This window comes from Schistocerca gregaria, chromosome 8, assembly GCF_023897955.1.
Source record: "Schistocerca gregaria isolate iqSchGreg1 chromosome 8, iqSchGreg1.2, whole genome shotgun sequence".
Lineage (NCBI taxonomy): Eukaryota > Metazoa > Arthropoda > Insecta > Orthoptera > Acrididae > Schistocerca > Schistocerca gregaria.
Window position 1 is genome coordinate 330,556,535 of NC_064927.1, and position 23,604 is coordinate 330,580,138.

The 23,604-nt window shown below is 37.0% G+C and overlaps 1 protein-coding gene across 2 annotated transcripts in view; it reads left to right on the forward strand.

The window, feature by feature from the left end:
- The window catches only part of LOC126284181 (uncharacterized), a 158,726-nt gene that overhangs the window by 96,108 nt on the left and 39,014 nt on the right, over positions 1–23,604 (forward strand). For both annotated transcript variants that reach the window (XM_049982924.1, XM_049982925.1), the window contains exons 7-10: positions 12,662–12,833; positions 13,097–13,274; positions 13,411–13,650; positions 18,372–18,495. In XM_049982924.1, the coding sequence (XP_049838881.1) occupies positions 12,662–12,833; positions 13,097–13,274; positions 13,411–13,650; positions 18,372–18,495 (714 nt within the window). The remainder of the gene's footprint in view (positions 1–12,661; positions 12,834–13,096; positions 13,275–13,410; positions 13,651–18,371; positions 18,496–23,604) is intronic.

Consider the following 23,604-nt stretch of genomic DNA (forward strand, 5'->3'; position numbering starts at 1 on the left):
TTCGTCTTTCCCTCTCCTTCCCTCTTTCCTGAAGAAGCAACCATCGGTTGCGAAAGCTAGTAATTCTCTCTCTCTCTCTCTCTCTCTCTCTCTCTCTCTCTCTCTCTCTCTCTCTGTGTGTGTGTGTGTGTGTGTGTGTGTGTGTGTGTGTGTGTTTTGTTCATTGTGCCTGTCTGCCGGCGCTTTCCCGCTTGGTAAGTCTTGGAATCTTTGTTTTTAATATATTTTTCCCATGTGGAAGTTTCTTTCTATTTTATTTACATCCTATATAGTTATCAATTCATATGGGCATGTCAGCTTCCCTTAACACATACATACATAAGTTTTATTTCACGACAAAGTGCTTACTGTGGAAAGTTAATCTTGTTATTGTCAGTTAGTATCTACCCAGTGTTCAGCTTGCAAAGCATGCGCTCACAGCTCGATGCCCGTTACCGTCCCAGCTCACACTCACATGTTTAATACAAAGTCAGAGTGTCCATGTCGTGCATTCAAAGTAGCCTTCACTGCACAAAAACGTGAAGCTCGTGTTCAGCGGTGTGATCCTTTGTTCTGTCAACAAGGTATGTTTCTTGCTGCTTTTACGACATTGTCGAGCACGGAAAATTCAAGTTACATGAAATATTGTCATCTTCAGTTTATCATGCGCACAACTATGTATCTCATACACACACTTAACATGTTGCAGGCAAGTTTTGTATGTTTTTTCCCTCTGTTTTTAAATGTCTTACGTACCGTTGCATTACACAAAGTTTCTGAAGTGCTTTTCCACATACTATACACATAAAAAAATAAAAAATAAAGAAAAATACGAATACAACTACAAAAATAAACTTGTCCTATTCATTTGCTGACATGCCATTATCGTTGCTTATATAAGTTACTGACTGGAGTATTCTATTTCAAATTCTGAAAGTGGTAGGTGTCAAATACAGGGAACAAAAGGCTATTTACAATTTGTACAGAAACCAGAGGGCAGTTATAAGAGTCAAGGGGCATGAAAGGGAGTAGTGGTTGGGAAGGGAGTGAGACAGGGTTGTAGGCTGTCCCTGATGTTATTCAATCTGTATATTGAGCAAGCAGTAAAGGAAACAAAAGAAAAATTTGGAGTAGAAATTAAAATCCATGGAGAAGAAATAAAAAAAAAAATTGAGGTTTACTAATGGCATTGTAATTCTGTCAGAGACAGCAAAGGACCTGGAAGAGTAGTTGAATGGAATAGCCAGTGTCTTGAAAGAAGGATATAAGATGAACATCAACAAAAACAAAACGAGTATAATGGAATGCAGTCTAATTAAATAAGGTGATGCTGAGGGAATTAGATTAGGAAACGAGACTCTTAAAGTAATAGATTAGTTTTGCTGTTTGGGAAGCAAAATAATTGATGGTTGTCAAAATAGAGAGGATATAAAATGTAGACTGGTAATGGCAGGGAAGCGTTTCTGAAGAAAAGAAATTTGTAAACATCAAGTATAGATTTAAGTGTCTGGAAGTCTTTTCTCAAAGTATTTGTATGGAGCATAACCATGTATGGAAGTGAAACATTGTCAATAAACAGTTTAGACGAGAAGAGAATACATGCTTTTAAAATGTCGTGCTACAGAAGAATGCTGAAGATTAGGTGCATAGATCACATAACTAATGAGGAGGTACTAATAGAATTGGGGAGAAGAGGAATTTTTGGCACAACTTGACTAGAAAAAGGGAACAGTTGATAGGACATGTTCTTCTGAGGCATCAAGAGATCACCAATTTAGTATTGGAGGGCAGTGTGGAGGGTAAAAATCATAGAGGGAGACCAAGAGATGAATACACTAAGCAGATTCAGAAGGATGTAGGTTGCAGTAGGTACTTGGAGATGAAGCAGCTTGCACAGAATAGTGTAGCATGGAGAACTGCATTAAACCAGTCTCTGGACTGAAGACCACAACAACGTATACCTTATAGTCTAATTGTCATTCTGTTTTAATACATTTTCTTAAATTATAATTTCATTACATTGTTCCATTCCAATTATATGAGTACATTTCTTGCTCTCGTTTGGCTTTACATTCTTTACATAACATTCATATAATAATAGATTCTGTTTTCCTTTATGGCATAAATTGACATACATTTCATTTCAAATGACAGTGACTTCTTGTTGGAGCATACATATCAGTTTCAAAGAATTAAGAAAATAAACAATAGTTGCTACAACAGAGACCACGTGCTGCTCAAATAATTGTGTGGGGCCTCACCCCTCTAGCATTCTCCAGGAAGGATATACACACTACATGGTTGAGGAAATTTCACAGAAAGGCATTTATGGCATTTATATGCTCAGTTACATCTCGTTACTGGTCTTAACTGTGATCCCAAGAACAAAATAGTTTGCTGTTTATAAACACAACTTAAATCTGACGATACCAGTTGTATTGAATACTTATTCAGTGTTTAAAGTGCAGCTCAGTATTTACTTGGTATGTTCATTGTATAAAGGATAATCTTTTCATATGCTGAGGTATAAGATTTGTATCATCAATACTGTATGTCATGTGCAAAGAGCATAAAACAGTGGTTACATAAGTAGCAAAAAAAAAAAAAAAAACCAATATAAATCAGGACACTTTCAAGGGTAGTCAACACTCTCAGTAGTTTGAGTCGACCCCTTGATTATTTGGTAGAGTTGAACCTTCATTCAGCATCGTGATATGTGACGTGCTGCAACTGTTTTCTTCTACACATACTTTCACACTATCATATTCATACATATCATAAACTTATTACTATATTTGTCCTGCTGTGCAGTCCTTCTTATTTTTATATGGTACCTAACAGTGTACAAGAATTTATCTTTCTTCACTTTAGGACATGTCACTGCATCTTTCCCTGGAAGAGAATCTTAATACTAACTTAAACTAAATCTTCATAAATAACTGTACAGTGGCTTGATGGCTATTAATACCTCTTCCATATATTCCACCCTGTATTCATTTACTTCAATGTGCAGTCGTGCTATCACCAACTCATTTAACGTCATGTGTGCCTCTCTACTTACCTTATAAATCTGAAAGATAAAGTGTATTATAGGCGTGCTGCGACCTCTTATTCAGTTTGCCGCTTATATTGTACTCACTTATTTACCTGCAGCAAGAGTTTTCTGGTCTCTCAATATAATTAGTGTGTCTACTTTCAGTACTTAAATTTGTAAATATGTAGATATGATATATATAGTGGGCTAACTTCAGAAAATATTTTGTAGTTTAGGATCCCTTTCCGTGTGTATAATCCCTTAGCTTATCTTTGTTTGTGTGTATTGTAGATAGTCGTAGTTGTGGTATAGACTCCCCTTTAATTTTCTGTGTCCCTGTTTATGCAATATGCTTTACTAATGTTAGTACAGTCTGTAGCCCATAGGATTTGTTAGTTTTGGGTGCTCCAACACTTTCAGCTGTGTCTGTCTGGTGCACACGCGCTCCGGCTTGCTGACTAGCTTTCCCCCAATGCACATGTGCTGTGTCGCTCTGATACCACTAACGTCGCCGCTAGTTGTGTATTGTATTGCATGCTACCGTGCATTTCACAAGTTTGTTTATTCATTTACGCGTGGGCTATCGACAAGGCGAAGCATTGTATTTAAAGTATCGTCATCTCTAGACATATAAAAGTAAAATTCTTCATTGTTACACCCAGTTACCTTATCATTTACACGTCTGACATATAAGAAAATAACACAAACAGAATTTTCCTTATCAACTAACAACATAAATTCTGGAAAGTGAATTTTCCAGGCTACCAAATCTAATATTATTATACATATATACAACTTACAGGGTGTAGAGCCCTTCTTCAGTATATAAACATTCACAAGTCTTTGTGTGGGTAAAGGCCCTTGTCTTCGTGTGTCCAGTCAGTATGCTCCTGGGTAGGGGATTTTTAGTAATTATGTCCGGTCTATAGTAATTGCCACTTACAGTTCAGTTTTCCCATTTTTGTGGATTTGGGATGTGTTCTAAGTAACATCTTTTGTCCTATATAAAAGTGTGTTGTATGTTTCAACTTTCTGTCGTAAATTCCTTTCCTGTATTTAGTCCAGGTTTCAAGATTGATCACTGCTTGTCATATTTTATCGTCCAATGATAATTCTGGTATCGGTATCTTGGGCAAAGGTTTCTCACATTCAACTACCTTTTTGCATTGAACATCAGCTCATTTGGTGCAAATCCAGGTGATGTATGGGAAGGTTGTTAACAACTTGTAAGAAAGGAGTGACATATTCAATCCACTTGATATGTTTGCGAGGTATATAGGTCCACACACTTTCTTAACACCTTTAGCTCTCCTCATCTAAGGTTGGGGAAGTAACAATATTTACCTATTTTGTTAGTGCATTTTGCAGTGCCATACTGGCCCCAAATATTTTGTGTGTAAAGATAAAATCATCCACATAATGGTCTGGCAAATACGTGTGCCATTCTTCTAGTTCAGGAGGGTTCCTATGGAACAGAACATCTTTGTGAATAGTGAAATATCTTTTTAACTTTTCATCACTGTTATGTGTAAGTTTTGATCTTACCTTGCTCCAACATGTGTCTTCCTGATGTAATTGCTCCATGTGTTCGCACATGTGGACATAGTGTGGTCAGAGTGTTTTGTCTACCATCAACAAGGCTCTTATTTCACCTTCCTGCTCTAAAAGATTGTTGAATTCCTCTGAGCCTTGTGGTAGTTGAAAAAGAGCATCAGCTATTAAGTTTGGTTTCCTTTTATATACACTATTTCAAAATCAAATTCTTGAAGATACATACACCACTTGGCTATCCATCAGTGTAGCAATTTACAAGTTAACAGAAACGATAGGGACTGTTGATCACAGTATACTTTTGTGTGTTTACCCCCAAAGGAAATATTAAAACATTTTAAAGGGCCAAATTACAGCCAAACCCTCCAACTCCCTGACTGAATATGAACATTCAGCTTCGGATAAGGAGCGACTGGTGAAGCTAATTACTTTAGGCATGAGATTTCCCTCTTCTTCTACCATTTGAAAAAGGCACACACCCAAACTGTGAGAAGACTCATTGGTGCATAAACAAAAATCTTTCTTCATGTCAGATTCAAATAAAATATTAGCATTTAATAAGGCTTGCTTGATGTTCTTGAAATCAATTTGACATTGCTTGGCGCATAACCAAAGTCTGTTTTTCCAGAGAAGATTAAGTAAAGCATCACTGTTCGTAAGCTATTTAGGGATGAATTTCCTGAAAAATGACACTAGTACTGAGTATGCCTTTAATTGTCTCCTGTTTTGAAGAACAGGGCAGTTCCTAATGGCATCAAGTTTTTTAGGATATGGCAATGTGCCTTCCGAAGAAATTATGTGTTCCAAGAATTTTACCTTTTCTTGTCTGAACTTAGATTTCTTGAGTTTTGGTGTTACTCCATATTTGGAAAAGTGGGTCAATATTTGTTTAATTAATCTTAAATGTTCTACCCAAGAGGGCGTAGTGACTAAAAGGTCACCTATGTATACTGTTACCTTACTCAAAAGTTCAGGCCCTTGCAATCTGTCAAGTGCAGAGAGAAATACGCCAGCACTTACATTCAATCCAAACGGTAATACTTGAAATTCAAAGCTCCTGTCCCCACTTATTAAGGCGGTATAATTCCGAATTTCTTCATGTAGTTTTATTTGCCAGTCTGAAGACTGGAAGTCTATTATAGTAAGAAATTTAGCATCATGTAATTTCATAAGCTGTTCCTCTAAATTGTCTGGACCTGTTTGAACCAGTACATTAATCTTATTAACGTTACGTGCGTAGAGGACCAAGCCCACCTTGCGATGTGGCTTACTTACGACCAAAATAGGACTACAATAAGGTGAAAATAATGGTTGTATTATTCCCTATTCAAGCATCCTGTTAATCTCTATTCATACTGCTTCCCTCTTTGTCCTTGGTATAGGGTATGAGATAGAACAAAAAGTTTCATGAGGATACACTTCCATTTTGTACACAAAATCCTTAATAATACCTGGTATTTTTTCAAATACATGTATAAAAGCAAGTATCAGTTCCCTATGTTCTGCTTGCTGTTCTTGAGACAAGCTCTTTGATTCACCTACCTTTGTGCTTATTGTGTCGACGTTTACTTCTTCTGCTGCCGACTGTTCGTTATTGTATGTGTTGACAAACATAACTATGGGATTTACCAACTCAACTTCACAGTCATGAGTAACTTCAGTTTTACACCTAGTTATACTTCTCTGATTAGGTCTATTACAAATAATTGGTTATTTACAGTGAAATGACAATCAACTATTCATTTCTCTATTATCAAAAAATCGCATGGTACAGAAAATTGTCCTACTTGTACAGGAATTAAGGCTTGTATCTTAACTCATTTTGATTTCTGACCAGAGGCATTTTGTACCTTGCAATTTTGCACTGGCAATGTGGGTATACACCCACATTTCTTCGAGTTTTGAAAGAATCCCTGAGACATCAAATTAGTCGTAGCACCTGTGTCAAGCACAATGGGTACGTCAAGGTCAAATATTTCAGCTTTAATAGTAGTTTGTACCTTGCTCTCTTTCAGGTTTTTCTGTGTACCCTCATTACCTTGATGCAGATCATCTCTCACATCATTACCATGATTGTATCTGATAAAGCAAGTCTTGATCAAGCTCGTGTCCCCACTCTCCTCCAAGGTTACAGAATGGTGGGATACCATGACTTATGACAGTTAGTATCCTGTGAGGCTCATGACTGAAATTCTCTTTCCCTCTGCTCATTATTTAGCATATGTGTGTTACTTTGCTGGCCGAATTCCGCTGTCTGTGGGTTATTTGGTTGTCTGTTGTCGTTTTGCATTTGCCAAGCCATCAGCTGGTTATTGCCAGTAGCTTGTGTCTATACATATTGCACAGACTGGCCATACGCTACTCGCCTGTTGTAGTTGTTTTTCCTAAATTTTTGCCCATTTATTTTTATATCCACCTTTGAATTTATGGCTTTCTCCATTGCTGTTATGATAACCGTTACCATTACCATAGGTCTGTGTGCGGTAAGGTTTCCATCCGTGTTGTACTACGAATCCATTGCTTACTTATTGGTCCATAAAACTCTGTGGCGCTTATGGCGTATTAAATTAACAGGCCTGGGTTTTACTGGTCTATCTTCGCATATCAAATTTATTGTGTCCAGTACAGATAAAAGGTATTCACTGTTGTGTTCCGGAATAGTAATGACTTTTTCCTCAATGTGGGCAGGAAGACAGCTCTTTAAAAATTTTCAGCAAGTCTACTTGCAATACCGAGTTCGTCCAGTGTGCGCTTTTATTCAAATTAAGCTTCCATACCTGCTATTGAATGGTTCTGGGTTGAATACTTCATGTCTGAGCCTCTCATGCACAGCCTCAGGCCAATACTTATCCAGAAATGCTCTCTCAAACTGTTCGCAATAGTGGAAACGTTCCGCCATGTCCGTAGCCCATAGCAGAACGTCACCCTGTGTGTATATCCAACAACATATGTAATTTTCTGTGCTTGAGTCCAGGTATAAAGTAAAACATTTCGAAATGCTCTAATGAAGACCATAGGGTTATTTTCCCTTCATAGATAGATATCGGAAATTGCCAATGCCTACGTAATCTCTCATCTGCAAGTAATGTTGACAAACACGCTGCGCTGTCAGTAACAGGTGTGTTTATGTTCGCTTGTGGTGTAGTGCATGGCAACTGTGCATGCTCGACAGATGCAACTGCCAGCAGGTGTTATTGCATTGTGCAACCTTCGCTATTTTCCTTCGATGGGCCAGCCCCGTATTGTGGGTAACCAGTGAAACCATCTAACTTCTTTAAAGCATGGGTTTGTTATCTGTCATATGTTGTTTTGGAATGTCAGTAGTTTAAGCAACACTGACTCGTAACCTTTCCTCTGCTTCCTTCAAACCTGAATCTATTTTAGCTAAAAGTTCACTTTCTTTCTCTTTTAGATCTTCTTCTACAGTATCTACATAAATTTTGCACTCTGACATTACCTTTTCAGCAATGGTGCTGTCCTTATCCATCATCCCAGCTTCAGCTTTTTCAGTTATATCCTTACATCTGCATATAACTTATCTTTCTGTGTTTTTTAAATTTTTTTATTTTATTTTATTTTTAATTTCTTAACTTAACTGATACATTCTTAGACACAACTTGTGTGTATTTCTTTACGTAGGTTTTTACATATGTTTTGCAGCTTGCTGACTGCGTTCATCACATTTTTTACCGATGCATCCACTTGGGATTGCATCTCCTGAATTTGAGAATATGCTTCACTTAGGTTTTGTAACTCACCTGCAAGTTGTTTGTTTTAGTTGTTTACCAAGCTCTGTGAACTTCTCGGATAATTCGTCAGATAATTCAGTATGTATAGTTTAGCTGACCTCACTGAACTGTTGACTAATACTATTCTCGAAATCATTAAATGCCTGGTTTTGTTGTGTAAACTGTTGTGTTATTAGTTGCAAGAGTTGTGTCAAATGGTGTGTGTCACTAGTATTTGCATTGCTTTTATGGAGTGTTTCCCGTTCTTGCATTTGCTACGTCATGAGCAAATAATCAAAGGAATATATTCGCTGTCACACGCTTCAGTTTCACATTTTTGAAAAAATGTTTCCCGGTGAGAACTGAGATTTTGTGTCATCGATTGTCATAAAAGAGACGTCAGGATTAGTTGTATTACCCATGTTATCAAGTTTTAATAGTGGGACGCCAACCTGGTTGTTTTGATAGCCATCGGCCAGTTAACGAGTTGGCACTTAACTTTAAACTGTTGCCAAGCTCAGATTTTCCACAACAGGGCACACACCACTGCAAAGTGAAAAATTCATTCAGGAGCTATTCTTTTTGGACCTGCCCATGACCACACCATTAATGAAGTTGTTGATTTGTTAGTGCATCAGAGCAGACTGTCCAATTTGTCTACAAGTAGTGGTAAACCACTCACTGCCTTGTAACATGACGTAAGAACGGTGTTTGTTAAAAGGCCCTAACTCACAGGAAACAGAGATGAATGTTGTGCCATGTCGATGACAGTCTCTTTCAAACCTGACATTAATTGCTGTCATCAATGTCTTCAGGTCTATCTTGACCAGTTTTTCAATAAACATTGTGACGGGAAGGAGCTGCATACAGTGGAAATTGTGTCTTATCTTTCTCAGAATGGCACTTGAAGCTGCATTTCTTCAGCAGGTCAAACATGCAGGAAATGACTTGGAGGTACGAGGGTCTAGTTCAGTCCAAAAGTGAGTCTGGAATTTTGCCCATAACTTGGGCCCACTCATTCAAGTTACCTTGAATATAAACCAGGACAATTATTTCCACATCCTTGGTGCTCAAGTATTGCTCTTCCTTGTACATCTTCTCGATGAGTATGCTGTGGGCACTCTCATCTTCCAAGAAGACAGCAGCTGTGTTCACAGGGCTGCACACACGAGTTCCTGGTATGATAAGCACCAGACATCCTATCATACCTCGACTGGCCTTGTGTTTTAGATTTATTCTGGTTAAGTGGCATCTTATTCCCTATCAATATCTGAATAAAGTTTTCTCTAGAAGATTGACAGATCACTCAGACCTCAGGTTAAGAGGGATCTCAAATCCTGTGGTCTACCAGGATGAGACTGCTTGTATTTTATGTATTTTTTGTTGTAGTCTGAGCTTTATTTGTGCCTTGACTATTCAGAAAACATTTCAGTAATGTTCTTATTTTATTGTAAGAACAGATATCAGTAACTTTCAGTTTTGATCATTTTTAATAATTTATGAGATGAGATGTAAACAAAACAAGATGAATGAGTTCTTTACGAACTTTTGCTAGTCTTGGTTCTTAAAAATTCATTGAAGTGGAGCTGAAACTGAGCCAATAGAGCAGTTTCTACCCCACAAAACATTGATTAACCAGTCTACTAACTACAATAACAACATCAGTTTAATGGAACACTGTACTAAACAAATTAATCATTTACCAGAAGTCGAAGGGTGGAAAACCATTTAGAATCTCTATATTTGAACGGAAATGCCATGACTGACTGACTCATCAGCACCCAGCCGGAACTGCAAAGGATAGAAACATGAAATTTGGATAGGGTGTTGATCTTATCCTGTAGGCATCACTGAAGGAGGGATTTTTTTTGAGATTTCAGCCCTAAGGTGATGAAATAGGGTATGAAAGGTTTTTTTTTTTTTTTTTTTTTTTTTTTTTTTTTTTTTTTTTTTTTTTTTAAATATGTTACTGATACGGTAATTTGGATGTTTAACCCCTCTGAGGGCGAAGAAGTGAAGGGAAGGTTTTCTTTTTCAGTGTTTTTGGAAATTCAGCCTCTAAGGGGATGAAATGAGGGATAAATATATTTCATTATGAAAGCATTTTTAAAGCTGATTCTAAGATAATTTGAATTTTGTTTCTCAGTTAGAATTTTTTTCCATCCCCTAAGGGGGTGAGATAGGGGATGAAAAATTTTGTTATTTTAAAACATTTTTAAATTCAAATCTATGAAAATTGGTATGTGTCTTCTAAAGAAATGTGTGTTCATGGAAGAAAATTTCTATGGAAGTACCACCACAAGAACTCAAAAGATGGGTTGAACATAGATCTCAGACACCAACTATCAGTATCACTTTTTATGCAGAAGTACATTTGGAAAAAAATCATGCTTTTATGCACTTAATTAGCATGAAAAGTTTGGATAATGTTGCAATTTGTAAACAATAAAAATTCAGTTGAAGAAAAACAAAAAATAATCTGTGCAAACCATACAGGCTATGCGAGCTGTATGTGATAAGCTAGTTTTTTTATAAATAAAATAAAATTCACAACCAAAAAGCCTTTGCTTTGAGGAATCCTAGAACAAAATTACGAAAAAAGCTTTCCTACTTAGTTATACTACTGGGAGTGCACCATACGGAGTTGATAACTCTTCCATTTCAGGCATAATTTGAGGACTTTCTTCTACTCATCCTGTCTAACAGATTTAGCCAATTTATCATATTGCCACACAAGATACCCATATGTAAGCTGAGATGAGAAACTGCTACTTGCTGCCGTGTGTGTCCACATCAATATATCTCGTGGCTTTTTCATGGATGTATGTAATGAGGACTAATGATTCATTGCAATTGCTGATTAGACAACTTTCTGTCTTCCACTAATACTCTGTATTATCATACAGTTATGGCTTTTGTAAGTTAAAGTCTAGTTTTGAGTTGAATGATATCGTGAAGCGTCTTGCTAAAGTGTATGCTTGTTCCTAACTTGTTCCACACTCATTTGTTCACGGTTGAATCAGTTCTTGATAGATGTAATTCTGCTTGTATTATTTGGCCTACAAAATGTGTACCCTCCCATCAGTAAACTAGCAGAACCAAAAGCATAAACTCACCGGTTATCTTCTAAAGATGTCATCCCTATTTCTGCATTCCAGTGATCTTAAGTTAATGGAGTGCATGTAAAGCAAGCTATTACAGTGATTAAATAACATAGTACATGGAATGTCACATTCTTTTATTGCATCCAAGAAGCACAAAAGTTTATTGCTGATCACTCAATTATTTATCTCACTGAGTAAAAATATTCACAAAGATCATGGTTAATATATGCCACGTGACACATCTTTAGAAGCATCTTTAAATGTTCAAATTCGTTACTGTTAAAATTGCAACACACTGCATATAACACATTACTAAAGCAGTTTTTCTTAATCATCCTCTTATATCGCAGCTTCTAGAGTTGAGCAGTAACACATGTAGATTCATGGCGATGTGTCGTCACTCATTTGGAGAGTTTCTCATAGACTGTCTACCTGCTCGAAGCATAGTTGCATTAAGATGCCAATAATGGTCATAAATGCACTGCTACACAAGTGTATTGCCTGAATTACATAAATGTAAATATGAAAACATCCAGGACATATCAAGTGACAGCACCTTATCTCTCAGTGACGTAATAATAATGAAGCCCACAAAAATTAATACATCTTCCACGAACACTCTACTTACCCTTATTTTCAAGAATACATAGTGAATGTGTTCTCACATGTGGCCAAGGCAGTGGCTGACTATCTTTTCATTAAACCACTAATCAGCCCAGATCTAAATAAATCCTAGCTGTCATGCATGACATGGCTAGTGAAGCCAGTCATGGTACAGTGTGAATCATACAAACTTTTTCAATGTTTCATTGGCACTTTTTGCACTGTTTTTGTGTGATTTGGAATACACACACATTTTTCAGTAGTGAAACTTTTCCATTTGTAAATAAAGATAAATGTTTGAAACAATAAAAGTAATATTAAATTAATCTAACACATGCCTTTCTTCTAAAACAAATCTATTATCTGTTGATAGGTTTCATTTCATATGAAGCCATTTCATCAGTTCAGAGCCAGCCAGCCCCCCCTTTCCCCCTTCCAACTTCCAGATCCTGCATTCGGTCTTCACCTGCTCCTGTGCATATTTTCTTTACCTCCTAAAAACAGCTATTACACATTAAACTGTATTACACCTTAAACTCTGCGTCTGTAAAATCAATTTAAACTTTAAAACTACCTATACGTATATGTGGTTAGAAAGATAATTAAAAATGTTGTTAATTCTGGTCTACATATCTATAAGTAATGTTTCAATCTTTCTGTAGATACTGGATTGGTCAGCACCGTAGCATCAAATCTTCGTCGGCCAGCAGATACTCGCATGGAAGATCATGATCTTTGTCATCTTTTCTCAGCCCTGCCCATTCATATTGTACTACAAGTGTTTGGAACTGCATTGCTGGAGAGGAAGATCATTTTTCTCAGCAGCTCACTCAGGTTTGATACTGCTTCAAACACTATTTTTCTTAAGGTCAATAATATGCTGTAAGTAAGTGATAGCTATTCAGGGGAAGATGTGCTCATAGGAAAATAGCAGCACAATTTTTTGTAAGTTGAAAGGGCACTTATTTTCTTAATTGTTGTTTTTCTAGAACGTAATACGATGACATAGTAATGAAAAGTGATTGCTTGCTTGTGAGTATTATTTCATTGTATTCGCTTAATTAGTGTTTAGCCTGACAAATAAATATCTTTTGTAGTAAATTATCAGCCTGCATTGAAGCACTGGAAGCAATGTTGTATCCCTTCTCATGGCAGTACACTTTCATAACAATACTGCCATCCTCAAAACTGGAAGTTTGTGAAGCTCCAACACCTTATATAATAGGTGTTTTAAAAGGAAAAGAAGGGTCTAAACCAGATATAAAAATGGATGAGGTATATTTTATTTTAAAATATTTTATGAATTAATTAGAAAACAGATGTGCTTTTTCTACTATGCGGTACTAATATTATATGTTCTGACACGACATGTATCACCATAGACTGTTATATTTTTTCTCCCCTTGTGAAGGGTGTCATTGTGGATTTGGATGAAGGGCGATTGTGCTGCAGTGTTGGAGATGAAAGCACTATTCTACCAACCCGACTGCGCCGCTGCTTAAAAGTGGCACTTCAGCTTGTAACAGCACAAGAAAGTGATGCCTCACGCAATGTACTTATCTCTGAAGCATTTCTTCGCATGTTTGTTGAAGTCTGTGGACACTACCAAACATATATTGTTACACAACAGGACGGCAGACGAATGTTTGAGGTTTGCATTTCATATTTTGATGGATGTCTTCTGAAGCTTCAGATTTAAATGAACTAGATTGCTTTATACAGGGTGTATCAAAAAGAATCATCTGATACAATGAACTTTGTTTTTTGATGAATGGGAAACCCAAAAAGTCACCCCCCCCCCCCCCCAAATAGGTGTTCAATATGCTCCCCTTGTGGTCCATGGCATGTGTCAGTGCAGTATTCAAATTGTCCCCACACTGCAGCGAGCATGTCTTGAGTTACAGCTTCCACCACTGTCGTTATGTGATGTCTCAGTTCATTCATCGTTGTTGGTAACGGAGGCACATAAACAGAGTATTTTATAAACCCCAACAAGAATTAATCACATAATGTCAGGTCCGGTGACTTCGGAGGCCAGTAATGTAAGGCTGAATCATTTGGTCCTGTGTGACCATCCACCATTCAGTAATCCTTTGATTTAAAAATTCCCACACCTACAGATGCCATTATGGCAGTGCCCCATCCTGTTGGTAATGAAGTTGTTCGAATCAGCCTTCAACTGTGGGAAACGAAAGTTCTGAAGTGTGTCCACCTATGTGCTTCCTGTAACAGTGTTCTCGGCAAAGAAAAATGTACAGTACACCTTTTCCTGTAAAACTGCACAAAATACATTAAATTTTGGAGTGTCCCTCTCATGTTGTACTACTTCATGTTGTACAACTTCATGTTGTTCCTTACTCCATATTCTCACATTATGACGGTTCACCTTTCCATTTAAATGGAGTGTTGCCTCGTCACTAAACAATAAGCATGGTAGAAAACTGTCATCCTCCAACTGGCCAAGAATGAAATTACGGAACACCACGCATTATTGTTTTTCACCTTCATGAAGAGCTTGGAGTAGCTGAATTTTGTGTGGTTTCATGTGTAAATGTCGATGCAACACACACAATATGGACATCAGGGCATGTTGAGCTGCCAAGCTGCACGACAAAATGGATTTCAGCAGACTCCTAGTGGAACTATGGTGGATGCATTCAACACTTGTCTCGGACACTCAGGGACAACCCGGTCACTTGCCTTTACACATGAAACCTGTTTTTCGTAATTGTTCATGCCATCATCTAATGCTCTGTGCTGTAGAAGGATCCACACCATACCTACTATGAAAGTCACACTGAACAGTTATTACTGACCCGCACTGCAAAAAACGTAGAACACAAAACACTTTCTGTTGTCCCAACACCATTTTTACTAGAACTGATGTGGGGGCACACTGTTGCTACGTAGCAGGAACCATGTAAAACTCGAGGGTTTCCTGTTTCCAACAGTACATTGTCCACACATGTATCCCAAATAACATAATAGTTATTATTTTTTTAAGTCAGATATTCTTTTTGATACACCTTGTATAATGGATGACATTTAGTCGTGAGAGATGCTGCAACTTTTTATTTTAAGCAAAGCTTATGTTCACATCATCAGTTGCTTTAGATTAATGAATGATGATTAGTTTTTGTGTACAATGTGACTTTCTTCTTATCTAAAATAAAAATAAAGTAGTATGTGTGCGTGTGTGTGTGTGTGTGTTACTTTTTTTTACACAACATACAACTAAAGTCAATTCAAACTGGACATACATATGATTCAGGGATGATTAGTTGAAGGGTGGGGGAGGAATGTATAATATGAGGAAGGGCATGGAAGCTGAGGACAGGAGTATGTGGTAGTGAATGGCACAAAGTTATTTTTGGTTCAGAGGAGATAATTTTCATTAACTGTGAAGCATAGCCTAGTTTTGGTAATTAAATAATGACACTGATGCATAAAATACCTTTTGAATAAATTACTAGGTAGCTCTTGAATTTTTTTTAATTTTTTTTTATTTTTTTTTTTTATTTTTTTTTTTTATGTGCTCCTTCACTAGAGGACGTCTGACATGTTTGAAAGCAGTGCCTAGTGTCATCTTGCACTGAGTGGGGCTACTTTTAACTTGGAGAGTTTCTACTGGGTGAGGCATCCAAGCACATCATCAAAATTCATAAAACATACGGAATTCCTGAATTCAACCTCAAGACTTAAGTTGGGAGACAAAGAACTTGTCATTCTCCAAACAGGTTGCCATAAATAATGGTTAGCATGCAGATATCGTCACAAAATTCCGTCAGGAAGTTAAATCACAGCAGGCAGCATAAACACACACTTTTATATTAAATGGCAGACATCAGGTGCAAAAAGTCATTTATACGCTTGTGGAACATTAAGCACAAATGACTGATGTAGTAGCTAAACAATTTCAAAAAAGTGGGTAGAGAGTAACTTTCCAGTTCAGGTGTATTCTTGAAGTTTATCAATCAGGCTCCATGTCACAATAAATCCAGTATAATGAAATCCATCTGTGAAATGGAAAAAGAATTTTATTGTAGCATTACTGTAATACAATAATGTGATCCTTTCAGCTCATGACACTTCTTAAAGGAATTTAGTGTCCTACAAGAACACATGCAAATGTACTTAATGTAGAAGAATTCCTTTTGGGAAGTGCATGTCTCTCAATGGGCCAAGAAATTAAACTTCTGTGATCATCTGCTGTGCACTGCAAATTCAACTGCATATAACTTTTATGGGCCTTTGTCAGAAATGAGATATGACAAGACTAACAAGACTATTAAGATTAAAGATCCTCTACAGCTGTGCCAATTCACTCTACAAAGAATTTCTTAAATTGTCTGGAGGACTTCATTGAGTTATTCATGTACGCAGATATGCACAAAAAAGACACTGACATGGTAACAGAACCATTGCTCATTGAGAGCAATTGAAATAGGTTTCTGACCCAAATTTGCCCTCTCTGTCCTGGAAAATTTATTCCAGCTTATTGCTGTCAATCATAGATTGCATTTTCATTTACTGTTACAAATGTACTGCTCATTTCATCATTTATTTATTGAAAGCTGCTTGTGTATCAAGTATTCGTAAGCAGTGTTCAATTTTACTGCTTCTGAAAAGCCAGATTCTTGTTTTCTACATGTAATTGCCACTTCAAATGGTAATAATGTATTAGAACACGAAAACAAAGTTGTCCCTCATCACTGATGGTATAGCATTACAACAGTGGTAGCACATTGGTATGTAATGTGCTCTACCACAGCCTCGCAAGGGTTGCACAACTGTTTTACACACTGTTTGCTGACAAAATGAGGCTCTTCGTTAGGTAATGATTCATGATGAGACCAACAAAAGTTCATGTTCCACACACGTGCTTTCTCTGCTGCAATAGCTATGACCGCAAACTCAACCACAGCCTTTTGGATTTGACAGTATTGGTAGTAAACAAGTAATGAGAAAACAATGGAAACTGCTTGTAGATAATGAATGGTTTTATCTTTAAATTATCGAATGTGACTGTGATATGACCTTTCCTCTTAAATATTACCCCGTATGTTGTCCCCTTTACAACAAAAATATGTAGTGAACATCATCACTGCTCCAGCAAGGTACAACACACTGATGTTCTCCATGCAGTGTAGCCAGGATAGAAGCTCAAAGTAAGGAGCCAATAGGTGTGAAATGGATAATTGTGAAGAAATGTGTATGTAACAGTTCGAGAACTAGCGTGTGTTAATTTTAAGTTGGCAGACCCCTCCCTAGTCTTGAATCGGTGAAAGTCAGATGGCTTCGGCTGATAGTCATTCATTTTTGACTGCAACCAACACCAGTTAGCTGACAGTACTTTTTAGGTAACTATAGTTGTTGGCTGTGTTACTTTGCTGCAATTCACTGTGTTTAGCACTTTTTCCTTTCCTTGTGATAAGTGTACATCATTGTTGCAGTTAGGATCTTTATTAAACATGTTAGTACATTTCACAATTTCAATTTCATTTACGAACATCATTTAAGCTATTTTTTACTTCTATACGTGACTTCTGCTTTCACAGAAGCATGAAGTGCAGTTTGTGGTGCCAGCACTGCAAGGGCCAGTCCTAGCTTGTTCCACCCACGCTCCCTTTCCCCCCTCGCCACACACACACACACACACACACACACACACACACACACACACACACACACACACACGGCTCCTCATTCCCCATGATGGTCTATGTGAGGAACAGGCTTTCTCCCTCTGCCCCCCGCCCACCCCCTTTCCTTCTGAAATCTGCTAATTTAACAGTTAACACACTGCACCTATTATGTATTTCCAAGATACATGTGTTATTCATCAGTGTCATTGTTTACTGATCAAAGCTAGATCCTTACTTTTAAAGTTAATTTTAATTATCTCCTTTTGAAAAAGATCTACATATCACACGACATTCTCCGGACACCATCTTTCACCTCCTTCCTCCCATTGCATAATTCTAAAGCTTCTGCCTGTTATCCCTGTCTTGTCCATTACAAATTGTCTTCAGTAATGCATTACATACCAATATAATTTTTTATGAAGGATTTGATGCTGTATGCTTTTACCTAAAAAAAATTTGATCAATTACAAATGGGGAATGATTGGGTGACATTAAAATTTCAAAGTTTTATGAGAATTTGCTCTTTTTGTTTATCTATTTAGAAAGATATTTTTATTTTTTTAGCTCTGAAGATCATCATTGTATGTGACCAACATTAGTCATCGATCATTTATGTCATGTAAAAATATTTTCCTTTGAGTGCTTTAATTCATAGTTATTTAGGTGAACTGTTTCATGGCAACACATAGTCTCTTGCCATCTCATAATTTTGTTTTGCACTTTCCAGCGTGAGTCTTTCATAAAAGCTGTCCAGTCACGAAGTGTACAGATGTTTTTAGAATGGTTCACAGAGACAGCGATGTTCTCAGAGTTCATTACTACACGAGTTGAACAACAGTCTGAGGCAAAAGGTAAGATGTTGAAAAATACATATTTCTGGTCAAGATGTTCTTTGTTTGCCTGTAAAACTGAGTATTTTCTTTCAGTACCTGTGTTACCTTTAACAGTAGACCAACAGCATTTTCCAACAAATATTTTGTCTCTGTCATAACAATCTTTATAACACTTTTCTTGAATCCAATATTTTATGTATCTGAATTGTTCATTATACTGTCTTTCCGTTTTTCTTTTTTCTGTTCTTTTGGTATGTCCGTAGAGTCAACCTCAATTTCATTGTGATTTTTTATGGTCTCCATATCTCCTGTTGTTGTATTCTCCTTTTGAACAGCCTTTTGGACACAGAGAGCCATCAGTTAATTAAAACACACACACACATACACACACACACACAGAGAGAGAGAGAGAGAGAGAGAGAGAGAGAGAGAGAGAGAGAGAGAGGAGAGAGACAGAGAGAGAGAGAGAGAGAGAGAGAGAGAGAGAGAGAGAGAGTCAATAACCACAGTTCTTTATTTAGTAATGGTAGAACACTTATCTTTTGTAGCTCTTTTATCTGCTGTCACTGAAGTTAACAAGCATATAACTCCTGTTTGTCACTAGAACACAAAGAAGCACCAAAAACACTGGGCTCTGAGACATAACAAATCTGGAGTTCTTAGCTTATGAATTCTCTGAGTGGAGCTACTTGTAACTCTTGTCTGCAGGACATCCCAATACTTGTTATACTCTAGTCTGATGTAAGCTTGGCAGAGTGACGACTCCATCCACCAGAAGTATAAGTAGCCCTCCCCTGCTTGTCTCATGCAGTCACGTTTCATAACTGACGTGTGGCAGTGGCACTTCATGACTCCAGGAGGCTTGGCTAAAGCCATGTTCAGATTGGTACCGCCAGGGACACTACAGTGACATGCAGCATCTTGCAGTTGTCGATTGCTGGTGTGAAGTTGTCGATGATCAACAACTCTGCACTGTAATGGAGATGTCATCTTTATTCATTCTTGCATCTTCTCATAGTGCACATTCCTGCAAACTTTCACACAAATAAATCAAAAATTCCTTTACTAGTACTTCTGTTGGTGTCAAGATTTTTTTTAAAGTTGACTCATGGACATGTGTTTGGTTGTCATGTGTCAGCCACAGATGAGTTAGTCACAGATGCACATTTTATTTAAATGCACTAAAATAGAATTACTTAAATTTCATGTTTAAGCATTAGACCTTCATGTTATTCAGGAGGAATCTGTGAAACAAGTAAGATGCTGTCCTATGCCGACCTTTTCTAAGCTGCATGGATGAGACATTCTTGAAATCCCAGGAGCAGACCGAGATTGGTGCAGATGCATTGCTGATGTCTATGTAATTTCAACTAAAATTTACCTGCCTTTTCTTCAAATTCCAAGCCATTTTCCTGGATGGAACACTGCATTTCTTAAGCTTCCCACTCAATATTGAAGTTCGTTCTCTTATGATTAAGAGACTGAACATTAATGTGCAAACAGTACTCTTGTTTACCTACTTTGGACTGACTTTACCAGATGTGACATGTTAATGGTCTAAGAACTTTTAGCATTGTACTCAATATCACATAAAATCCAAAATTGAGATAGTACAAAAGACAAGTACAGTAATATACAAATGGCAGTTTATTCTTTAAAAAAATACAGCACCACTGTGGCTCAGCACTATTCTGTTAGTGCAGGGGAATCTTGAAACTTACAAAAACAGAACTATGTGCTTCCTTTAAGGAAGTAAATCTCTGACAGTACTCCACCAAAATATTCAGTGTGTAAAAAACAAAGTGCAACAGCTGGAAGTTGAGTTACCATTCTTAGACAACTCGGTTATCTGCATCACAGAGCACTGGTGCACAGAAAGTGAAATCTTATATATTAATTTACCCTCATATGTCCAAGCATGTTCTTATTGCAGAAACACAATAGAAGGCGGAGGATCTTGTATTTATATTAATAACAGTATTGAATTTAAGGTCAGAATTGATATTACCTTGTTTAGTGTAGACAAGGACTTTGAAGTGTCAGCAGTAGAGATAGTTGTTACAGATATGCCCAAGAAACAAAATATATTATGTGGGCATTATTTTTCCATTGGTAATTTAGAGATATTCTTTTCAAAACTTATACAAAGCCTAGAACTGGCATTGACTCTGAAACATAATATCCTTTTGTGTGGGGACTTTAACATAAATACAGCAATAATAGATGACGCCAATAACACATTTACGAATACCCTATGTTGTTTTGCCATATCATCACTAGTCAGCTGTGCAACAAGAATAACCATTCTTTCATCTTCTACCATTCACCATGTAGCTTCAGATGTAGGCAGAGAATATTGTGTCCTACTTGTCAAAAATCTGGGACTGGCAGACCATATATGTCCGATTACAAAAGTAAAAGCTTGTGTACAGCATTTTCAAAAATCTTCGAGAAAGTAATGTACTCGAGTGGTTAGCCATCTCAACAGTAATGGGATACTTAGTAGATCGCAATTCAGATTTCAGAAATTCTGTTCCACTGAGACAGCAATGTACAATTTTACTGTCCATATAATATAGTCTTTAAATAGTAAAATGTCACCAATAGGAATTTTCCGTGACTTGTCCAAAGCATTTGATTGTGTGAACCATGTCATGTTACAGAAATTACAATTCGATGGTATAAATGGAACAGCATATGGGTAGTTTAAGTCATACCTACAGAACAGGAAACAAAAAGTTTCTTTATATGGATCAAGTGATTTAAATAAGTTTGCCACTTCATCTAACTAGGATGAAATTACATTAGGTGTTCCACAGGATTCAGTCATGGGTCCCCTTGTGTTCTTCATAAATGTGAACGGCCTCCCTTCTTATCTGAAACAAGAAGCTGAACTGATACTGCTGATGATACAAACATCATTATTAATCCAGAAAAAGAAACTCCAATTGAAAATGATACAGAACAGAGCTATGTCCTTTTTCAAGGGAGTAAATCTCTGACAGTACTCCACCAAAATATTCAGTGTGTAAAAAACAAAGTACAACAGCTGGAAGTCGAGTTACAATTCTTAGACAACTTGGTTATCTGCATCACAGAGCACTGGTGCAAAGAAAATGAAATCTTATATATTAATTTACCCTCATTTGTCCAAGCATGTTTTCTTACTGCAGAAACACAATGAAAGGTGGAGGATCATGTGTTTATATTAACAACAGTATTGAATTTAAAGTCAGAAATGATATTACCCTGTTTGGTGTAGACAAGGACTTTGAAGTGTCAGCAATAGAGATAGTTGATACAAATTGGTTTTGTGCAAATGGGCTTGCTTTAAACTTTGAAAAAACACAGTACATCCAATTTTCTGCTGCAAAAACTACAGTTGCTTCAATAAATATAACACATCAAAAAAAGGTCAATAGACAGGGTATAGCATACTAAGTTTTTGGGTGTACATATAGATGAGAATCTTAATTCAGGGTGTATACGACCCAGGACAACTGGTAAAAACCTGGGAATTGTTTCATATTTAGAATTCCGGGAATTTTTCATTGTTTAAGTTTTCAATTAAATTTTTGTGATTTTGACTGGTAAGTACCAATATTCTATTAAAGGATATCACTGTATCACACTATTGCAGAATAATACTTCAGCAATAAAAGATGAACATTGGGGGGGGGGGGGGGGGGGGGCCCGAAAATAAAACTTAAGTTGCAAAGGAAATGCGCCGTATACAAATACAACAACATAACACAGTGCTCATACAAGCTTCTGCCGACAGCAAAGTGTGTCAAAGGCTTTAGGAAGACTATGCAATGCTTCATAACAACAAATTGCCTCCGATGAGCGTGACGTGACAACTGTTTAAATTAGATTCATTTGAGCAGTTGTGGTCGGGCTCTTGCGCATGTGCAGTTGAATCGCGTATGAGTAGTACCTTCTTTCGCTTCTGGTTACAGGAAGTATGACTGGGCGCCACTACTTAATATTGCTCCGGTTCGGAAATATAGTAAATCTGGGGCTGATGCCCAGAGCAGTCTGGGTTGTGGTGGGAAGATGGGTCATCACCACGTGACGTGTTTATGTTCAGTGATTTTTTTGCTTCCTCTTCGTTTATTGCTCTCATGTTAAATGTCAACAAACGGATTTTTGCATCCGGGAGTTATCAGATGAATTATGGAAGGCTAAAATATGTTATTAGTTTTAGATTTTATTTCCCTGTTCCTGACAGTCAAGCATTAATCACCGTGCAGAACAATGAAGTTATTTTTGTCAGTTTTCTAAAGAGATTTGGCTTTCATTAATCTCTTCTGCTGAGGCAATCAATTTATTTGAAACAAAGTGTTTAATTTCACACTATTGGCTAGTTTCAAATGTTCGCTGCATTTCAAGTGCACGTATGGCATTATACCATAATAAAGAACCAAACATGAGATAATACAATACTGGTACTCCAAGAAAATTTACATACGAATCTGGACATAAAAATGTTTATTTTAAGCCGAATTATGCATTTTAGTATGGTTCACGAAATTCTGATGCTCTTGAAGTATCCTCTGATGTCTTGTTTGTTTATGACATTATGTAACATCTTTTAATGTTTTACACGTACGAACATATGGGCATCCTATGTCGTTGTAGCTATGTAATCGCAGTGACGCCTGTTACCTGACGCTATCTTCCAACTGCTGAAACAAACCTATTTCTAAAAGGTCGCAGGAAAATATTGCGAATGGTAGTTTGAAAAGTGTTACATTCAAACCAAATTTCCTTTTACGCAAGATGAACTGTGTGCGAGAATGTACGATGAATTTCTTAAATCACAAAGAGTGTTTGACTCTCATTTAAAAATCAACTGTTTGAGGACAACCATTTAGAAGAATTTTGAACCCAGAAGATCAGACATTTACGTCATTATTAAAAATTTTATTGGCACGTTTGTGTGATGTATCTTAAAAAAAAGAAAAAGTGTACTCATGCAAAAAATATCAACATTATATGTGGAAGCTTAGCTTCTCTTCCAGCTTATTAATCTTAGAGACCAATATTATACGTGAACACTATGTATATTAATTTAAACCATTAATTTTTCTTGTTTGTGTGTTCGCGGTACTTAACAGTTATCTT